At 33.3% G+C, this 20,627-nt stretch overlaps 1 protein-coding gene across 4 annotated transcripts; it reads right to left on the reverse strand.

Annotated features, from left to right (window-relative positions):
- Window positions 1-705: 705 nt before the first annotated feature.
- LOC118182908 (uncharacterized) lies at window positions 706-20,309 on the reverse strand. 4 transcript variants are annotated; one of them, XM_085819995.1, is made up of 2 exons: window positions 20,058-20,309; window positions 706-1,276 (listed from the first exon to the last, which is right to left on the reverse strand). In XM_085819995.1, the coding sequence occupies exon 2, from the start codon at window positions 1,272-1,274 to the stop codon at window positions 936-938; it is 339 nt and encodes a 112-aa protein (XP_085676121.1). In that variant the 5' UTR covers window positions 1,275-1,276; window positions 20,058-20,309; the 3' UTR covers window positions 706-935. The 4 variants fall into 4 exon arrangements, with proteins under 4 accessions (XP_085676121.1, XP_085676120.1, XP_085676122.1 ...); XM_085819994.1 differs by having other exon boundaries at window positions 706-1,279; window positions 20,058-20,307; XM_085819996.1 differs by lacking the exon at window positions 20,058-20,309 and adding an exon at window positions 4,955-5,687 and having other exon boundaries at window positions 706-1,279.
- Window positions 20,310-20,627: the final 318 nt, after the last annotated feature.

Raw genomic sequence — 20,627 nt, forward strand, 5'->3', positions numbered from 1 at the left:
TCATCATTCTTACTGGAGTAAAAGACGAAACAACTTCGCATCTATTAATTATTTTTCATTGAACGGGAGTTGGTTTGTTCCCCTTGAAAAGTCAACTTATTTCCAATCAATAACGATAATTACTTGTTTTTTTATTTTTAAAATTTTTTAATTTCTTTTTTCAAAGTTTGAACTTTTGTAATTCATGATTTAAATTCAAGTTCCCTTAAAAAGTTTTCATGATTTACATTCAAGTTCCTTCAAAAAACAATTTTCAGAATTTAGCTTCATAATTATAGGTTCCCTCATTTTGATACATTCTACTAAATTTATATTAGGAGATAACATAATCAATAAATATTTCATTAGTAAATAAATTATTATTTTCTTATTTTGCAGCTATTGCGCAAGTAATAGAAAAACTTGCTTTCGAATTCAATATATATATATATATATATATATATTAAACACTTTCATTTCAGATAGAAGAGAATATACTAATCTGAATTATTTCCGAAATCCGAAAGGGAAGAAAATTATTTTTCTTTGTTATTGGAAACTGTGCAAAATTTCAGCTTTAAATTTGCGCACATGAGTTTTACGTAATTTCTGGAGTTTGACTTACTATATTTTTGCCACAGTATTGTTCCCATTAATTTTAAAATTGAATTTGAAGATAAATTCCTTCATGTTTTAGTTTTTGTATGTAAAAGACACTGATTCATATTTCATGGAAAAACATCAATATTTATTTTCATAATTTATTAATCTTTACATAAATTTCTATGGCAAAGAAAACAATGTTCTTGCAACATTGGTGCTGAGTTATTTGGTCAGAACTGCTAAAGTATATTTCATTGAACTTGTTCATAAATAAATAAGAATTTGACTATGTACAGTCATTTCTGTAAAATCCAATAATCATACAAATCAAGAAATTTTCGTTCCATCCGTCTTCAGAATCTTTTCATCGGATACCATTCTCCAAATCCTTCATCAAAAACGTCTTCATCAAATCCTCTTGAATCTACCTCTGGAAATGTCCTCCTTGGTCTGTCGCTATCTTCTTGCTCAGCTGTTGGCAGTCTTCGAATTCGTTCAAAGACAACTTGATACACAGTGTAGTCACTATCTGTGCCTATAAGACCGTTGGGACCTGACGAGATGATGGTAAATCCACTATTGGTATAGGGATTTTCTTCGGTATCTGAATATGGTAGACTAGCTGAGGATGCCATTGATAGTAAACACAGCCCAAGGACGATGGAATAGCAAAGCAGTAGCCCCACGTTCATTTCTTCTGAAAGCATAACATAAAAGTGGTATTATTATGTAAAATAGCCAAACATGCGCTTACACAAAGAATACTTCAAGTATATCATTCGCAGTAGCAAAATAAAGACAGGGTTGCTTATTTCCTAAAGTTTCAGTAATAGATAAAACTTTAGGACAAGCTTCTATCTAAACTAATTTATTTAATAATAACCATTAACTTAACGAAAGTTTTTTTTAAACTTAAACTTAATTTAACTCTATTCGAATAGCTATAACTTATCGGCATATTCATTCGGATAGCTGAAAAGCTTCGGCAAATCTTATAAAACTGTGATATACCCTATGAAATGTTTCAATATAATAAGCAGTATAGCAGCACGTAAAAAGATGTATAATATTTATTTACGTGTGACCATGCTGTGCATTCTTTATAGGCACAGGGACCCACCAGCAGCCGAGCGATAAAATAGCTGAGTACTGGTATTTCCGAACTGAGTTCGAATCTAGGCAAACGGGCTGGCTGCATGGGCGTTTTCATGGTTTTTCCCGTGTGTGACGTGTATATGAGCCAGTTTCCTATAGAAAGTCCTCCACGAAAGCATCCTTAAGTAGAGAGCCCTAGTGTGCTTTTCCGTAAAGAACTAAACTCAAACCAAACATTTTAGACACAGAAATCGCAAATTTATTGAATCAGAATGCTTTGCTACTTTATAACTGTACTAAGGATTTAAATTTTGTATTTTCTCCCTCCTTCCAGCATGCCTTCGTAGTGTAATTGGAAGCACACTCGGTACGTATTCGAGAGATCCATGTTCGAGTCCCGGCGAGAGCATTGCTCATTTTTCATGTTTCTTGCAATAAAAAAAATCCTAATGTCTCCACAGTGGCGCTCGAACTAAAAGTTGGTGGATGATGATTCTTCATCACCAAGATTTGGCGATTGGGTCCGTTAATAGCCAGTCACTTTTTAGAAGGGGTAGTATATAAAGTATTTTCTCTCTCCTTCCAGCATGCCTTCGTGGTGTAACAGTTAGCACACTCGGTGCGTATTCGAAAGGTCCAGGTTCGAATCCCGGGCATTGCTCGTTTTTCACGTCTCCGGCATCAAAATAACCTAATGGCTCAACAGGCTCATAAACGTAAAATTTATTTTAATTTTCCTATTTTTCTTGGTCGTTTTGAAGAGTTGGTATAATTTCTTCATCATTTAAAAATTTGGTATGGAGGATCAATTGCGTGAAAAAAATTGTTAACCATTTATTGATTCTATTTTTATTGCATGTACATGAGATTTCTTCTACTTTCCTTATTATCATTCTCTTTCTATTGTTACATGAATATTATATTTCTCACATGCACGATCACTTATCTAACCTTGCTTTATCTTATCTAATTGTTTCAACATGGGATTTAAATTTGAAATTGGAATATCCAAACAACTTTTGATAGATGTATTTTGAAAGATCGGCATTTTATATTACCGAGAAAAACATTTTGTAAGTCCTGTGATTTGCGAAAGGCAATTCAATAAATTAATTTTACAGAGGGTCATTCAAACTTTATGGAAAAGATTTTTCTGTTTGAACTTTCTCTTTAAAATTTTGAAATAAAAATTGAGAATTTTCAATACAATCGTCTGCTACTGTTTTGTTTTGATTAAAATGCAGAAGAAGTTTAAAACTGAAAGATGGCTCGACATAATAGTCACAAAATGAGACCCACATAGCACAAAAACATCCTTGGGATATCCCGAGGATGTTGCTCGCGGGATATGCGCACATCCTCAGGACATCCCGGAATATCCCGCGAACCTCCTAAACACCTCCTCCCGAGTGCTTAATGTAACATCCCGGGATATCCTCAGGACATCCTAACTAAGTCCCATTGACAGCGTGCGGGATGTTATTAGGATATGAACTCCTACATGCTACATCCTCAGGACATCCCGGGATATCCCACTAACCTCCTAAACACATCCCATTATATCCTAAAAACATCCTATCTATGTCCCATCGACAGCGTATGGGATGTTATTAGGATTTAAAGTCCTACTTACTACATCCTCAGGACATCCCGTAATAACCCAGTTTCCTCCTAAACTCATCCTCCCTAGTGCTTAATGTCACATCCCAGTATATCCTTAGGACATCCTATCTAGGTCCCACCGACAGCGTATGGGATGTTATCAGGATTTGAAATACTAGTTACAATATCCCTTTAACCTCTTAAATACATACTGTCAACTGCTTAATGTTACATCCCAGTATATCCCCAGAAATCTTCTTTATATTCCAGTGAAAGTGTGTGAAGGTGTTGTGATAACCTGAAACTTGCTTATTTTCCACAGACAGTCTCAGGTCCTCCATCTGTGGTTACTATGGAAAAATAAGAAATGTTAAGAATATTTATACAATTTATTTTCTAATTTGAATTTCAATTTATTTAATAATTTGTAAATATATCTAAAACTGAGCAAGAGACTTGAAATGAATTATTAATACAAAATATTATAAGAGAAAATTTTGCTTTAAAGTATTAAAAATCTTTCGATCATTTTTAACCATTCAATAGCACAAAACTGAATTCTTCGATATATTCATAATTAAATTATTCTACAAATTCAGTTCTGACTTCAGTTAATTTGTATTCAGAATTCAATAATAAAATTAAGCATTTAATAACCTTTAAGTAGCGGACCAGATGTGTGTAAATTTTGAAATTCTGAACTTAAGTCGGTTATGTTGATTGAATCATTATTCATGGCTACAATATGATTAAACAGTTCATGAGTTCGTCTTGCTATTTGCTGTAAAGGAGCGGAAGATTTTCTAATCAGTTTTTTAATAGAAGATATATAGCTTTCAAATTTAAATGCACTGTAATTATCTAACGGCTCAAACATTTTTACATCTTCGCAAATATGCAGTAGGCCGTGAACATTATGAGCAATATACTGTTTTACATAATAAAGCCCAAAATTTACTGCGAAGAGTTTTAATAGAGACTGTGCGTATTCATCAATTGCCGTCTGATTCTGTATTTTACATAAGAGTCTAATCGAAATATAAAGTAGTAAAAAATGATCATGTAGCTTTTTGTTAAATTTAAAAATAAATAAATAAATAAATAAATAAGTGGGCTAGTGTACAGTAAAAATTGACGGTATTCTGTAGCTTTCCAGTGTTTCAATTCTTTTAGAGTTAGTTCCTTCGTTTTCTTGCAAATTCAATTGGTACATAAGGCTTTAAAAACTGGTCATTAAAAAAAAAAAAAAAATAGTTCAACATTTTTTATGTGGTAATCGTGCTTGTAAGGTGCCTCCGCCTATCCTAATAGTAATCATTTTTTGTACTACTCCTAAGCACGCAAGGGACATAAAGTCTAACGGAATATTTATTAGTCCTATATTTGGAATATTCCTTAAAATGGGATAATCGTTTTGGTAATCGTCATCAGTCAGTTCTTCTTGAGACATAAAAGTTCATATTTCGAATCACAGTTTGAAATGGAACTTAAAGAATATTTGCTAGAGCGAAAATTCGACACAGCCCTTTTTCATAATTAAATACTACTTCATCTTCTGACGAATCCGATAATATACGTTGATTTATTCTGCTGTAAATCGTCTTTTAGATATCTGAGATAATTTTTTTTAGTTCTGATCATTTTTGTAGAATAAAGGAAACATTTAGAAACTTACTTTTCACACTCTGTCAATGTAACGCTTGCAAGCGTCAGCAAGTGAGTTCGTAACTGAAAGAGAATTTGGAACGACGGCTATTAACGTTTAGCAGAATAGCTGAATTCTGGAAATCATAAGGTAAGTACGTGTACTTTCCACTTTGTGGGGTTCTTCAAGGATATCACTATTACGGAACAATTAAAACCGTTGGGGGCGTTTTGCGACTTTGTTGTGAAGGGGGAAGGGATGTGAAGGGATGTTTTCCTTGTAGGGGGATACAAAAGAAGGGAAGGTCTGACACATAAATCTGCCACGTTAACAAAAGAGAAATCTTCTTGGGGCATCGGCTACAGAAAAAGTGCTCAGAGGTGTTACATTCTGAGCGGAGCTCGGCCCAAGGCCCAAGGCGTTTGACTTCCGGAGTACCTTTGCAACTTAATGCAATTACCTCCACAACATCGATAAGGAAACTGAGTTGGATAAGAAAAAGCAATGGCTAAAGGAGAGTTGAACAAACCATTAAGGGTTTATATAGAAAGAAATGAATAAGGAGTCCGCATATGGGACGAGCAATTCTCTCTGCTTTCAACTTGTAATTTAAGATTGAAAGAGAGAAAGGAGTTGGTTGAGGCGAATTCCGGAACGCATTGCGTTTATGGAATCGGAAAGGTTGGAAGACAATCAGCCGGGAAACATAAGTTTCCAGGGCTTGGGAAAGGTAATATTAGGTAATACGGACAGCCGCAGTGATAGCTAATGCCTTGGGGGTGAGCGAGGGGGGGAAGAGTCTTACGACTAAAACTGAATCCAGGGAAGAAGGAGCGAAGAGGAGGGGGGGGAGAGTCTATTCAGGAAGGCGAAAAGTTCTCCGACCGCCCGTGGCGAGAGGAGAATAGGAGCAGCTACTGGAGCGGAAAAGAACCGTGAGGAAAGTTAACTGTGAAAAAGACGGAGAAATTATTAGATGAGGATTTAAAGGGACAGAAATAGAGCAAAGGAAGGGAGTAAGGGGAATTAAGGAAGCGAGATTTAAATTTAATTATTGAAGAAGGTCTTGTAGTGATGAAATGCAAGCTTGTGATATCTGTGCGAAAATAAAGAATTGATAAGTTGTATTTAGGTAAGAGGAAGCACTGCAGGAATGATTATAGAGTAGCATAGCTATTGCAATATTATTTAAGTCAAAATTTTAATGAATTTAATAGTAGTTAAATAATTAAACTATTGGTGCTATTTTTTAATAATTTACTTTAATGTTATAAGTCTGGTCCGTGATATGTGAAAAGGTGAGGTCCTGATAAATGGGGGGAGGTCATGTTTAGTGGTACAGATGTGGGTCGCGGTAAACGAGGCCAGATTATGTCTGGCGGGCAGTGATGTAAAAAAGAGGGTTAATTAAGGGTCGCCGGGTTAGGCCCGTGAAGTGCTGGTTAAAGTTTAGTTTTAAGAATTAGAAAGAATTCCTAGTCAAGTAAGCACCTCCGCTTAGGCTTCCTAGGAAAGATGTTAAATGTTCTATCAAGAACGCTCCTAGGTCGCTTAGCAGAGCTAGGCTCTGCTGAATTACGGAGCTCGGTTTCTCAAAAGCAAAGAAAATTTGAGAAGCAGTTTTACGACCAATGATAATGATGATCAAAACTTTAAGATTTTCAACTTCAATTGTTATTTATAGTATAAAATAAAGTAATAAAACTGCTGAGTTTAAAGAACGCGTTTAATTTAAAAATTAAATCATTTTAATTTAAAGTTTGAACATCTATTTAATCCGTTATCTAATTTTGAGTTTTCATAACAACATTTAATTTTGTGTTATATACCTTGAAGAAACGTGTTTACTGCATTTTCTGGATGTTACAAATAAATTAATAAAGCAGCAATTATTGTTAAATTATGAGGAGTCATGTAGCATTGTCGGCATAACGTATAAGACTGCAGAGCGCTGGATATGTTTTTTTCGCGCTTTGTTTAGCAGAGACCGAATATTTGTATGGTTAAAGAGGTAGCAAAGTGAGGTTTGAGGAGAGTAAGAACTTAATGTTAGTTCTTCCCATTCTCAAACCTTATTTTCCTATTACAGAGAGGTAAAAAACAAGTTACTTCTTACCTCAGTCGCTTTGAAAAACTAATTCTCATTATTAAAGAACTTACCAGAAAATGAACGAAGAAACTGCAATGAATTTTTTAGCCCAATAAAATTATTCTTCTGTTTATAAATTCAAATTAAAGCAAGTTAAACCTCGTACAGACTAGTTTTTAACTGCGTTTGTAAACTAAAATTTCGTTTGTTTAAAAAAAAAAATATTGTTACTTATTACTGCACAGCACTAAACATCATTCATTACTAATATAATAGTGTAATAGATCAAAAAGTATTATTTTTCTTTTGCAGTTTCAAAGTATAGTTATTTCTATGCTAAGAACTATCGATGAATTTAATAGAATACTTTTATAACTTGATATTTCTGATTAGTGCCTCAGAGACGGGTAAGTGATTATATTGACCGATTGCCGTACAGAAGGGCTCAAGTTCGAATGCCATATAAGGCATGGATGCACATCATGCCCATCTGTTCATAGGATAAATGTTTTCGTAAAAGATTTTCTGAGTTAACCTGTAACGTACATAATATTTGTGTTCAAAGATATTAGAAAAGTATCTAAAATAATGTTTACAAAATATATTATGTAGCAATTAGAATTTAATCGTAAACATATTTTCAATATGAAACTCAAAAACGGATGAAAACACGTGCCTATAACTTGTAAGAAAGTTCTCTGATCAACTGTGAAACAACAAGAAAAATTTGAAAATATTATTACTTAATATTTACAGCCAACATATACAAGACGAAATCCTGTGTAAGCATAACAATTAAATTTTCATATAAAGAATAGGTAATCCATAGAGTAAGATTTCGATTCTTATAACATGACTTGCGTGTGGTACAAGGTTACTTTAATATTTTCAGATATGAGCTTCCATAAAAAGTAAGTACTGAAGATATCTGAGAAAAAACATTCTCAGGAGATCTTCATATATCCCGGGACATTACGACTTGAACAGGACATCCTTAAGATGTTGATTTACGATGTCCTCAGGATATCTGAAAATCAACATCCTGAGGAGATCTTCATATATCCCGGGACATTGAGACTTGAATAGGATATCCTCAGGATGTTGACTTAAGAAGTCCTCAGGATATCTGAGAATCAACATCCTCAGGATATCCTAACTGCTTCCCGGGAGATTGCGACTTAAATAGGATATCCTGAGAATGTCTTGTGTTATGGGGGGATATATTCCGATGACCTCATAGATCACGTGACTTATGAATAGCTTTTGTAAACAAATAATGCGGGTGAATTCAGAGATCACGTGACTTATGCACACCTAATGTAAACAAGTAAGGTCATTCTTCCTCTTCTTTTCCTGCAGAATGTATCTCATTACGGAAATGCACTTTCTAAGGAAAAATATTCAAATCAACAAATTTTAAAGCGATAAAATTTGAGGTTAAAGCGCTTCAAAGAAAGGTGTTTTTGATATAGTAAATGAACGGTTAAAAGCGTGTAGCTGAAAGTAAAAAATTAAATGGGGAAACAAATGGCCGCAAAACAACATCTGAAAAGAGAGTTAGAAAGTCTTCTGTTGCCAACATTGTGATCCAAAAATCACACTTTCAATTTTTCTGCAGCCAAAATTATTCAAAAAACATCTTCCATTGGTGAATTAGATTTTCTAGAGGCATTTCACATTCAAAAAAAAACTTTCTGTTCTGGTTAACAACCCTAATTCCAGTCCATCTTTGCCTTCACCCTTTAAAGAAATTATGTTTAAGTTCCCGTTTCATCAATAGATGGCGCCAGTAGCTTAACTACTGTTCAGTCTTTTTCTTAGCTTATCTAATCACTATATATTATTTTGTTCATTTGCACTTTTGCAGCTGAGGTTGGTGGTTCGGTAAAACCTTCGAAACCAGTCCTGTGAAAATTTGAAAATATAACGCTGATTTTTATTGTTTGTCTTCTAAATTAATACTTGTTGGGCGTTTTAGTGTATCTTAAAGTTGTATATAATAAGAAAACTGAATTTTGATAGGATGAATTTGGAAAAGGCTGAAAAACATTAAAATTTCTCTATCGGAAATTCTAAAAATATACTGCTTTTAAAAGTTTTGTTATTTCACTGTTAACTTTTATGTAAGTTCGGCGTTTAATAATAAAATTAAAAATACAATAAAATTATGCTTGCAGGAATGAATCCAAGGACAGATAGGTAAACTGCGAACTCAGTGACAGCATGACAAACCCTGGTGTGACGTTAAAATTTGAATCCTTTTAGATTATTTATTTATTTATCTGCTTACTGTGATTTGCGTTGATCATTTGGACAATATATAGAATATTCTGCAAACCTATGAGGTCATTACTTGAAAATCAGCTTCTTGAGTTATCGGAGATAATAAACAACAAGAATCAGTGTAATGTTTGTATTTTGCAGGACGGCGCAAGTAGCTTGACTTCTTTCCAGTCATTCTTATCTTATTACCATCTCGTTCATTTGCACTTAGACTGCTGAAGCAGATGGTACTGTATTCAAAACACCGAAACTAATAGTCTTTCCGAATTAACAAACATTACGCTGATTCTTGCTGTTTAACTTCTCCAATAATCGTTATTCGGCGTGTTATTTTAACCCTCCTTCTGTGTTTGGTTTTATTGCTTAGTATTTTGTTGGCACACTGAAATGGCACAATATTCTCTTTCAAGTACATCATCAGTTTCTTCTGAATGCTGTTTTACTGACTTATTTCGAATAATCGCATACAGAATTTCTTAATACAAAATCATATAAACTTAATACTCTCCTCTTCCAACAGTTTGAAAGTTGCTAGTTCAAATATTCATTGGAAACGGTCAGTCTCATTGGTTCTTTAACCGTCTCGTCATCGAGAACAAGGTTCGTGGTGCACCATAAAGAGCGACAGACGTTAAAACCACAGGAAGAGGCGATAGACAATTAGATATATCCTTTTCTGAGATTCAAACTAGGTCTAACGTTACGGCAGCTACTCCCTTATTACAACTGATATTAAAACCAAAGGAAGACGTTATTCTGTTGGAATAGAATGAGGCCTTCACAATGTTATTATAGAATAAAAATTATTTAGATCCATCGATATTTCCTCAGACTTTCAAGTCGAATTAACTGAAGGAAAAAAAAAAAAAAAAAAAAAAGCTTTCAATCGAATAATCCCTGATTTAGAAATTTTTCAAGAGAATGGCACTACTAAAGCTTTGAGTGAGTTGGAGTGTTTTGCAAGCTTTAGCATCCCATACAAATAGAATATGATTAAAAATGGTTTTGCTTCAATACAATAAAGCATTGACCTGGACTTATACTGGATTGGCGGCCAATTTTGTGTGGTAATAAATTAATTGACTCTTCTAAACGCTTTCCTTATTATCGTTCCCTTTTCTGGGAGAATTATCAAAAGTTTAGTTGGAAAAGAATTCAAAGAAAAATGGTAAGAAGAATGGGATTTTGGAAATACAGGAAGGAACGTATATAACCTGTTAACATTATAAGATATTTTATGCTAATTAACCTATAAGGTATTTTCTCCCTCCTTTCCGCATGCCTTCCTAGCGTTACTACTAACACGCTCGACGCGTATTTAGGAAGTTCGATTCCCGGCAAGGGCATTGCGGATTTTTTCGGAATTTTATTATTCAAAATATCTTATATAGTTAGAAACTAGAGACCAAAAAGAGAAAATACAGTTTTGCTGTTTCCTGAAATCTTAACTTTTAGATTCAATGAAATCCATCAGAGAGTGAAGGTATAAAATTACATTTTATATATTTCAAGCACAAAGTTATACCCATAACGTAATGGTTAAATACTAAAATTGTACTACATTTGCATGAGAAATTTTGATTATAGCATCATATATTTGAAACTAGGAAGTACCTCATTAAGCATAATGGAAGCAATTTATTTTCCGATCCCATAAATTTTAAGTTCTGACAACGTTCTCTTTGTCTTAAAATGCTGTTCCTTTCTCCTCTGAAAATGACAGACGATATTAAACTGAATAACGAGCTATTTTAATTGAATCATTTCTTCTGTAAACGATAACATTCCGTGTCCTTTCAACAGCTAACCATTTAAATCAAGGAAGTAAAGTTTCGTATTGCATTCAAAGATGCAGAAATTTGATGCTAAAAGTAAATCTACTAAAGAGAAATTCGGAACTCTTCAGAATCTTTCAGCTAAACTTTCATTTCATTTCAATTACAGAGACGTTTCTAGCTCAAATATCTCAAAGTCACTGGATATTATTTTTGATAAGAACTAAACTTCAAGAGCATTTATGTGACTCAAAAGACACAAAAAATATACACAAAGGAAGGCTTTTTGAACATGAAACGCCATTTTACAAACAAATTCTAAGGTATCTCTTAAAATTAGATTTTAAATTGCAGTTTCATGTCATAAACCTAAGACAGTTATAAAATAAAGCAATAAAGTTCATTATTTTATATCTTCCTCAATTTGGACTATACAACATTGTAAAAAAAAAAACGGATTTAAATTTGATTTTCACAAATCAGGTACATATTAGTTGGAGCAAACACTGCTTGATTTTTCAGGAAAAATGTGAATTAGATTATTCATTTATGTTAAAGTCCATTTGAACTTTTTTTTTCTTGTGGGAAGGGATCATATTGTTTAGGACTTTTGTTTTGTATTTACAATTATAGATGAGGAAAATCTAATCCAATCATATCATTTAACCTCCCGAGATCAAAACCCGAGGCGATCAAAACCCTGGATGACGACATACTCACTACGTTACTTGGCAGGTTTATCAAAATTAGTATCCAACACAAGGATCTCACCATTAATTTTACAGATAATGAAACCCTGACAGACATTTCTTCAGCGCGTGAAACTCAAGTTATGGAAAATATTTCTGAAATTAAGTTGCTAGAAAACTTTTAGTAACTTATATCTAAAATCTATGCAAGTTCATGCTGAGCTTTATGTAGTTTTACTCCACCCACAACTAAACGCTGCTCTAAATGGGGCCCATCTTTTAATTCTTTCCGGCACCTACCTTTTAAAGTCAGAGTTTTGATTTAAAAAAAAAGGTAGGCAGTCTAATTAGGCCTAGAGGAGTACACAAGTAAAATTTTGTGAAGATAGCACTTATCGTTTTAACTCTGTGGGTGTGCCCAAAGGGGCACACTGATTGAATAGAGCTTCGAAAAGAGTGCTGAAACGAGCATTGTTGTCAATGAACTGACCGATGAGATACGGAGAAACAAAGAATACAGACTCTCAGTTGTCCTAGATGATCGATCTGGGCACACCTAGGGTTCGCCGTTTGATTTTAGGCAGGATTTCAAGGTAAAAATTTAAAACTAATATCGAATAAGGAGATTAGCACACAGCCAACAAAATAACATAGAAATTTCTTTTCAAACAATTCCTTTTATACCCTAAAAAAAATCTGGAAGATTTCTTTGAAAAATGAAGGTCTTAAGATGTCTAAAATATATGGACTGGTTTGTGTTGAGCTGCCATCTACTATAAATAAACAAGGTTCAGAGTAACCTATAGTAACCTATAAATCCTTTTTCATTCAATTTTTCTGTGCGTATAGAAGGAAATATTTAGGTGTGTCCAGACCGGACACACTGTGCCGCAAAGGGTTAACTCGATATTGTCTTGAACAAACAATTTGCAATACGTTCTCTTATTTTAAACTCTCCGTATGCTGTTAACACAACAGCTTGATTCTGTAATAGTAAGACCGGATTTGAAACCCTGGAATAGGTAACCACGAAGAATTGCAAATTCACCTGAATGCAAATTTTGTCTCATATCTTTCCTTTATAGTATATCCTCATAGGAGAAATGTTAAGAACGTTCCGATGAAGAAATTTTTCGCAAAATTCTAAAACAACTAAACTTTTCCGAATAAAATAATAATTAATTACAGTAAAATTATAAATGAATTTATTAATTAATGAATCATAAATATTAATTTTATTTATACAAAAATAAGTGCTAAAATCTTCCATAAAGTTGGCAATAGAGATATTCTTCCATTCAGCGGTTCATAGCACTCTACTAAAAATCTGTAAAATGCCTTAAAGTGTACTAAGCTTGTAAAGAATTTTCGCCTTCGACTTCCCCACTCCATGCCTTCGTGGTGCAAGTGATAGTACAACAGCCGACAAAGAAACACACTAAGCTCGAATTTTAATCAAAGTATCACTGATTTTTCATGTTTCCTGCTTTTAAAAGTCTACTAGACTCTAGAAGTTCTACGGCTGAGATTGCTGCTATTTCAGCTGAGACTTCTAAAAAATTGAAAGAATATTATAGCACTATGCCAAAATAACGAATGTACAATTTGAATATTTCCACATCCAATGTATAATTCATGCATAATATATTTCCACTTTCGAATATTTAATATATTGTCTATACATTTTTTAGATTTTATTTGGATGCCAAAAGACAGATTCATGTATAAATAATTTTTGCATAGAAATCGTAAATTAAATTTTCTCAAAATCAAAAAAAGCTTTGGTATGGTTTCAATGATATATGTGAATACTGAAACATATCTAGTGTTTCACAGAGCTGTCTCAGTTTGATAACATTGTTTGAATACGTTCATATGTTATGAATATCTCAAGAGGTGAGATGGGTTATCTTTTCACTGGCTTTCTTTTGGTTTCTGCATTCCGTGTCCATTGTTTATTGAAATGACAAGTCTATTATCCCATTATTTAATTAAAAATAATGGGATAATATATCTGCGATGTTTTATGCCATCGTAAAAGAAGGCCTTTCGTGGGAATCGCTATTCGAACGACTACAAACATATCAAATTTAAGATAAAGTTCACAGCTGATGATAAAATATATTAACACTTTTACACCCTGAAAATGAGATAACCTCTTTAGAGGAGTTCAAGCATATCTTTTAATAAATCGCTCATGAGAGTTTTTATGATTATATCTGTTCACAATGTCCGGTTTTATTTATTGCTACCTTCTTCAAATTCGACGCTTGTCGATTTCTAAATTGTGAGAATAGCTGTTTAGAGGTGAAAAGTCAACGACAATTTAAGTGTGCGCCCATCAGTTGCAATGATAAGAATGACAGGAATTAAAAAAATGATTAACGTCTTGATTAGATTATAGACCGGAAATTCCCACTCTCATTACAACTAAGAATGATTCTTAACAACATAAACTTCACGTAGAGCTCACTTAAAATATCAAGGGTATGTGAAATTTTTGGTGTAATTAACTTTTCAAGATTAGGCTTTCCGTTCTTTTTGCACTCTCTCTGTCTTAATTTTCAACATTTTGGTCCAATGTTATTATTTTCAATTAGCAAATTTTGTCCGTTACGCGTTGTTGCCAATAGATGAGGCTATTTTCTATATTACAAAAATGTATTTCTCATGTGTTCTAATTTATATTCCATGTTTCAAACTGAATCAATCAAAAATTAATTTTAGTTCTACTTCTTATTACTATTCTGCTACAAATATTATTTTCTACCTTAAAAGTAATAAATAAAATACGTACTTATGCGACACCATATCGTAGCCAAGTGAATAATATTTTATGAGATTGCAATTTATAATTTGTCTTCCGCATACTGTCATCTGCGTAAAAAGTAATATTGAATAGTACTGATAAAATTTCATAGGAACGTACACATTACAATCCTATGCATACATTGCTCTTTTTACAATATTCAGTCGGTCATCTTCTTTTCCAAATCCGTTACTTGTTAATTTTTTTAATAATTTGTTATCTTTTTATCTATTTTAGTTTATATTCAAGAATGACATACAAAACTCGAGGAAAGGAATATAAATGAAAGCTCGAGCGAAATACAAATCCTTTCTCGCTCAAAAAAATAAATAAATAAATAAATAAATAAATAAAATAAAATAAAAAATAAAATAAAATAAACAATAAAATTAACTCTATCAATTATGAAGTTTTTAATGAATCCAGTGTCCAGTGTTATGAATAATCTGGTTATTTATGATAGAAGGCCTTTCTGAAACTTTAAATCGCAGTCTTATGTTTTCAGAAATCAAGTTTTTTGCCTCTTAAATTCAGTTTTAACAAGCTTTTTTAACATTATTTATTTGTAACTGAGAAAAATTACTTGTGTCTTTGAAGCATATGTAATTTAATTTGCAAATTTATGATCGTATTTATATATAAAACGTTCACAAATGCACGAATGCACACAAAATGTTTCCTCAAATTGCCACTTATAGATCTTATTTTTCTTTAGCGGAAAATTAATACTTTATCTGTTCTTTCTTACGAAGTTACAGTAGCCTTTTGTATCTTGAGTATGCACATTTTTTCAACTCGCTGTTTTTGAGATATTTGCTATTTAGCTTAATTTTAGCTTAATACCTACAACAGCAATGTGGCAACAAATAAGAATACACGCGTTATTAACGTTTCTCAAATTTATCCTTATTTAAATAGAAATGTTAATTCGTTTTTATTAGATTTTTTTCTAACTAGCATAGACCGTTTTCAAAATCTGGATTACTATAAATCACATGTTGACGCTCTTTTTATTTTTTTTTCCCCAACAGCGGGCACAAGACATCAGCCACTATAAAGGCCAGAAGCGGTGGTCACTAATATAGAGGCACCCAATAGGTGGGCCACCGTGCCTGCTCCGGGATTCGAGCCGGGTCCTTCGGTACGGCAGTCAGGGTCACTAACCACTTTCCCGTCTAGGCACAGCGTTCTTTTTAATATTACAGATAGGATACATACAGTGCGTCTGTTATGCTAAAGGACTAAAGTTTGTACAAAACTGCAAGCAGAAGAAAACAGCATTCTTTTTTACGAAGCTCTGCAGTGCTATTAAAGTAAGGAACTTTAAGGGACATTTCATTTTAGGTTAGAGAAAGCAATCAACATGTGCTAAATCTAAATGAATAAGTGGAGAAGCTAAGAACTGCAGGAAGGAGCAGGCATTTTCCCTGTCGAAATGAAGCATAAAAATGCACTATTTGGCTAGAGAAATTAAATGTACAGTACTTCATATACATATTCTTATCTTGGCAAGACGTATTTTTTCATATGTTTTACTATGTCACATTAATGCAAATTCTTTTGCAAAAAGAAAAGAAGCACCATGAAGAAAATGACTATTTTTGTTGAAATTAAATACGCGTACTAAACATTGAAGGCCATACGATCCATCAATGGCTAGAAATTGCAGACTGAATGTTCAAATCAATAACTGGTGAACCCTCAACCGACGTCAATTCATACATGTAAATGTTGATAAAGATACTGATAAAAATACTGATAAAGATTCTCATTCTGCGATTCATTTCTCAACTGTTGCTTCAAATCTGTGACATTTTTGGGTGTCCGAATCGGACTGCCTATCATATTTCATACATGTTCGATTGGCGTATTGTCTGGTGACCTTGTCGGCCAAGGAAGATTAAGCAGCTTGGAGGTAGTCCTCCATTATGCGAACCGTGAACACGGTCCTGCTGGAAAAGGGCTCCAGGATGGCGTGCCATGTAGGAAATGATAACATCAATGTATCAGGATGACACAGGATGTCATCAATATATCATTGAGCTATTAAAGTTGCATGCAGGATGACTAGCGTCCACCTGCTGTCGTAAGAGATAGCACACTACAGCAGCACACCAAAAGTAACAGCTGTGTGCCTCTGCAAAACAAAGGCTGTTGGGATCGCTGGCGCTGGCTTCTTAACATATCGAGCCCGATGGTCTTCTGCTCCAAGACTGAAGCAGAAATCATCGCTGAACACTATGCAGTAATCTTCACACACCATGCGACACAGGCCATAATCTTCGGTTACGACACCACTACAAACGGCTCTATGGATGTTATGGAGTGATAGAAAGTGCCACGGATTGTATGGAGGAAGATGTCGCACGTAAGACAGCGGACAATAATGCCATTGATGCAGTTCGGGTCTGTCGCACAACCATCCGATCTTGCACCCTCGCTTTCCCCAGAGCCTTTATTTTGCCGTTAAGTACCTTGCAGTAACCATTGTTGCCAGCACTATCAATTTAATTTTATCATGGACCCTGTAAATTTAATCGTGGAATTGCGAAACTCTAGCTAGAATGTTTACTTGATAAATAAAGGAAACATTTTAAAAAAGAAAGAACAATTTTAAAGTTTTAAAGAATTTTAAATCGTACAATTTAATTTCAGCTTTCAAAATTATATAAAACGGACCCATTAGATGTAATATTGATATAATATTATGGAGTTGTTATCAAATTATATGCATTATGTTCTTAATACATTTCAGTATTAACATGAGTTTTGATGTTCTAAATCTGTTTTAGTATTATATATGTGTGTGTTATAAATAAAACGAAATAGAAAAATAACAGTTTTGCTCTTGACCAACTCTAATTCTGTGTTGCTGTTTAGCAACATCGCAACATCATGCATGCAATCAGAATGCAGTGGTACTTCTATAAATCAGCTGATTACTCATTGAATTTCACGCTGTTTTTGTGGTTTTATGCAATTTCTATAAGTTTTATGTAATAAAATATAATATAATGAGTAATGAAAAATTTATATTGCGGAAGAAAGGTGGTCAGTAGTGAAACGGGGAGACGACACACAGTTTTCAATACCAGTATCTAGTGACAGTGAAGACTGAAGTGAGAACATTGACGGATTTTTATGAGAGAAAGAAATTCACAAAAATAAGACACTGTAAATATTTTTGCTTTTGATGTGAATGCTACTATCCAAAAAAGTGAATGCTACTATCCAAAAAGGAAATGAATGCTACTATACAAAAGTGTGCGGAGCATGGAAATCTGGTTCAGAAAGTGCAGGCAAAAAGTCAAATAGAAGACCCTGAAATAAAATTGCTATTGGAGGTGTTTCAGAAATGTCTGTGAAAATAGGGTATCAAAGGAAGAACGAGATTTATTAGGAAAGAAGGAGAGAGGGAAATACGTTGTAGAGTATATCACTTTGGAATTCTAAGTTAATGTTGGAAGTGAGGAATCTAAGAACTGATAAGCGAATAATCGCTAGAGTTCGATGACAAGAAACAAGATAGAAGAGTAACTAACCCTTTATTATTTCGATAAGATTTAACAAAACTCTGCCTGGGAGTGTACAAGTAAAGCCCGCACTTTGGACTTGAACTTAAAAGACTAAGAATTAAACTAAAACTAAGATTAACTAAATAAGTATAGCAAAAGCTATCCAGGTTCCATTAGAGTTGGCCCCTTAACTTATTTTACTAAGAAGCTTAGCAAGGGCCTGAGTACGGCTGAGCATAAAAACAGCTTTGAGAGAGAGAGCGGCCAAAAAGGCAGACGCGCGTAATTCAGAAACTCTGATTCTCTCTCCGTCTCAGTAAGTTAACTTCGTGGTTTAAATACTGCTCCATTAAATATTCAGCAAATTCCAAAACTACGTTCTAGCCGGAAGTAGTAAGTTGAAGTTAAGAATTTGACAGGAAAGGAACTTTAACTTAAAATTTAACTGTTGATAAAATTAACATAATCCTTACAACGTAAAGCATTCTTTTATTAGTCTACCTGATGAAACACTGGTCAAGGGTATACCTGTTACTGATAAAAGTTTACGTGCATAATATTCATTTATAAATCCCTTTTTTGTTTGCAATTATTACTGTACAAATGGCAGACATGAGGGTTGTGTTATCACCAAATAGAAACAAGCGATGAATATCTTATTAAAAAAAATTTTTTTTAAATATTTCCTCCTGTCTCTGGCAAGCATTTTTAACAGCTCATATTTTTGGTGCCGAAATAAAAATTCATGCAATGTAGAATTAAGACTCCTTAAGATTAGAAGATCCTTAAAATACTCCTTTCAAGATTCTTTATTTCTGATTTCTTGAAAAGAAAAAAAGAGTGGGTAACCTATGCATGCTTTGCCATTAATCAATTAACTAATTGGAGAAAAACTAATATTTTGGTTAAAAATTCAACGCATAATAAACTGAAACAATAAAACAAAACAAACAAAAAGGGTAAAAAACCTACCTTTTTTTTTTTTTTTTTTTTTCTTTCTTTCTTTTTTTTAGCCTTTGTAAGAGCTTTTGACCCGAGCTTCCAGGTTTGTAAATCAGACTCTGTTTACGATAGACTTATTAAAGCACTACTCCATTGCACCAAATTTTCCTGCATCACATCCCAGATTATATTAACTATAAAGCAAGCTAACTTCCTACAGTCTGCTAGTTTAAAATAGGCACTTCAAGGCCGTAGCCAGCGCCCTTCCCCCCAGTTTAAGATTATACCTCATGACGTAACACACTGTTTTATAAGAATATTTGTGTATAACTCTGCTCCATTCCCTGGTATTCTTATGAAAATTCTATGAAATCGTTTTACTTTAATCCACCCCTACTTGGTTAAACTCTTAAGAAGCACGAATTCCTTTAAAAAATTATTCACGCTTTTTCCTTTATAGTTTTATTCAACTACTGTGTATTTCATCTTTCAAATATGCATATTTACAACTTGCTTCGATTAAAATATTTTTAATTGATTTACTATATAGACTCAATTTTGGAATAAGAAAGAATTCAATCTCTGAAATCTCGACAAAAACTTTTATTTAATATTATAGTGAAACTTTATTTATCCGGGGAAAATTGAACAAAATCAATTCGGATAATCAACGGCCAGATTCGTTTGAATTAATGACGAAATAACTTATTCTTATACACATTTTTTTGATAAATAATGCTATTTTTGAATTAATTTCCTTTTTCTCTCTTTCAAACGTTTCGTTTTCGTTTTAATTATACACAAAAGTGATAAAATTACTAAAATTGCACTTATTTCTTTTAAGCTATTAATCTAAACTATTTAACAATGGCCCATTGGTGAAACTGAAACTGAAAGAATGCGTTTTAAAAATTAATACGATTGCACGGGAAACTTACGAAAAGCACTGCTCGATAAATAAATTAATCAAGCAAAATTATAAACAAAGGTTTGGATACACTTCAGTATAAAATGAATATTGAAAAACTTACCTATTAATAAATCCTTCAAAATGATTGGTCAACAATATAGCTAGATTATTATACAGGAGGAGGAGGAACAGCTATGTTCGTACTATTGAAAAGAAGGGATCACATTATCTTCTGCTACTTATAAATATAGCTTGCATATTTTATGACACTGTTGGAATGCTTTTATGGGAAATAAAATCTAATGTGCAAAAGTTGCAAAGGTTGCTGAAACTACGCAATTGGTTTACATTTGACGCAACTTTCTTGTCATTTTTTATGAACAACGGAAGAACAGAAAAGTTCAACTAGCGGTTTCGGGATATCGGTGACGTCACAGCGAATAACCAACCACAATTTTCTTCGAAGACACGCCTCTTCAGTGCTGAAAGAATAATTTGCTTTTGGTTTGTAAGATGGCATCAAACCGTGAAATATTTTTCGTTACTCTGTAAATAAATGATAATTCCTGGTATACTTTTATTGCAGGGTATATAGTTTTTAACCCAAATAATTTTCTTTACAATGAAGCATCCACGGTAATCGCCTGTTGTCTTAAAACTCAAAACATAAAATCGTAAATTTATTGCACAT

Source organism: Stegodyphus dumicola, chromosome 7, assembly GCF_044657685.1.
Source record: "Stegodyphus dumicola isolate Sdum_Otavi_A_Nest chromosome 7, ASM4465768v1".
Lineage (NCBI taxonomy): Eukaryota > Metazoa > Arthropoda > Arachnida > Araneae > Eresidae > Stegodyphus > Stegodyphus dumicola.

Bases quoted from the DNA above. Each gene is read 5' to 3' on its own strand.
- LOC118182908 (XM_085819995.1), bottom strand. From the start codon at position 1,274: ATGAACGTGGGGCTACTGCTTTGCTATTCCATCGTCCTTGGGCTGTGT.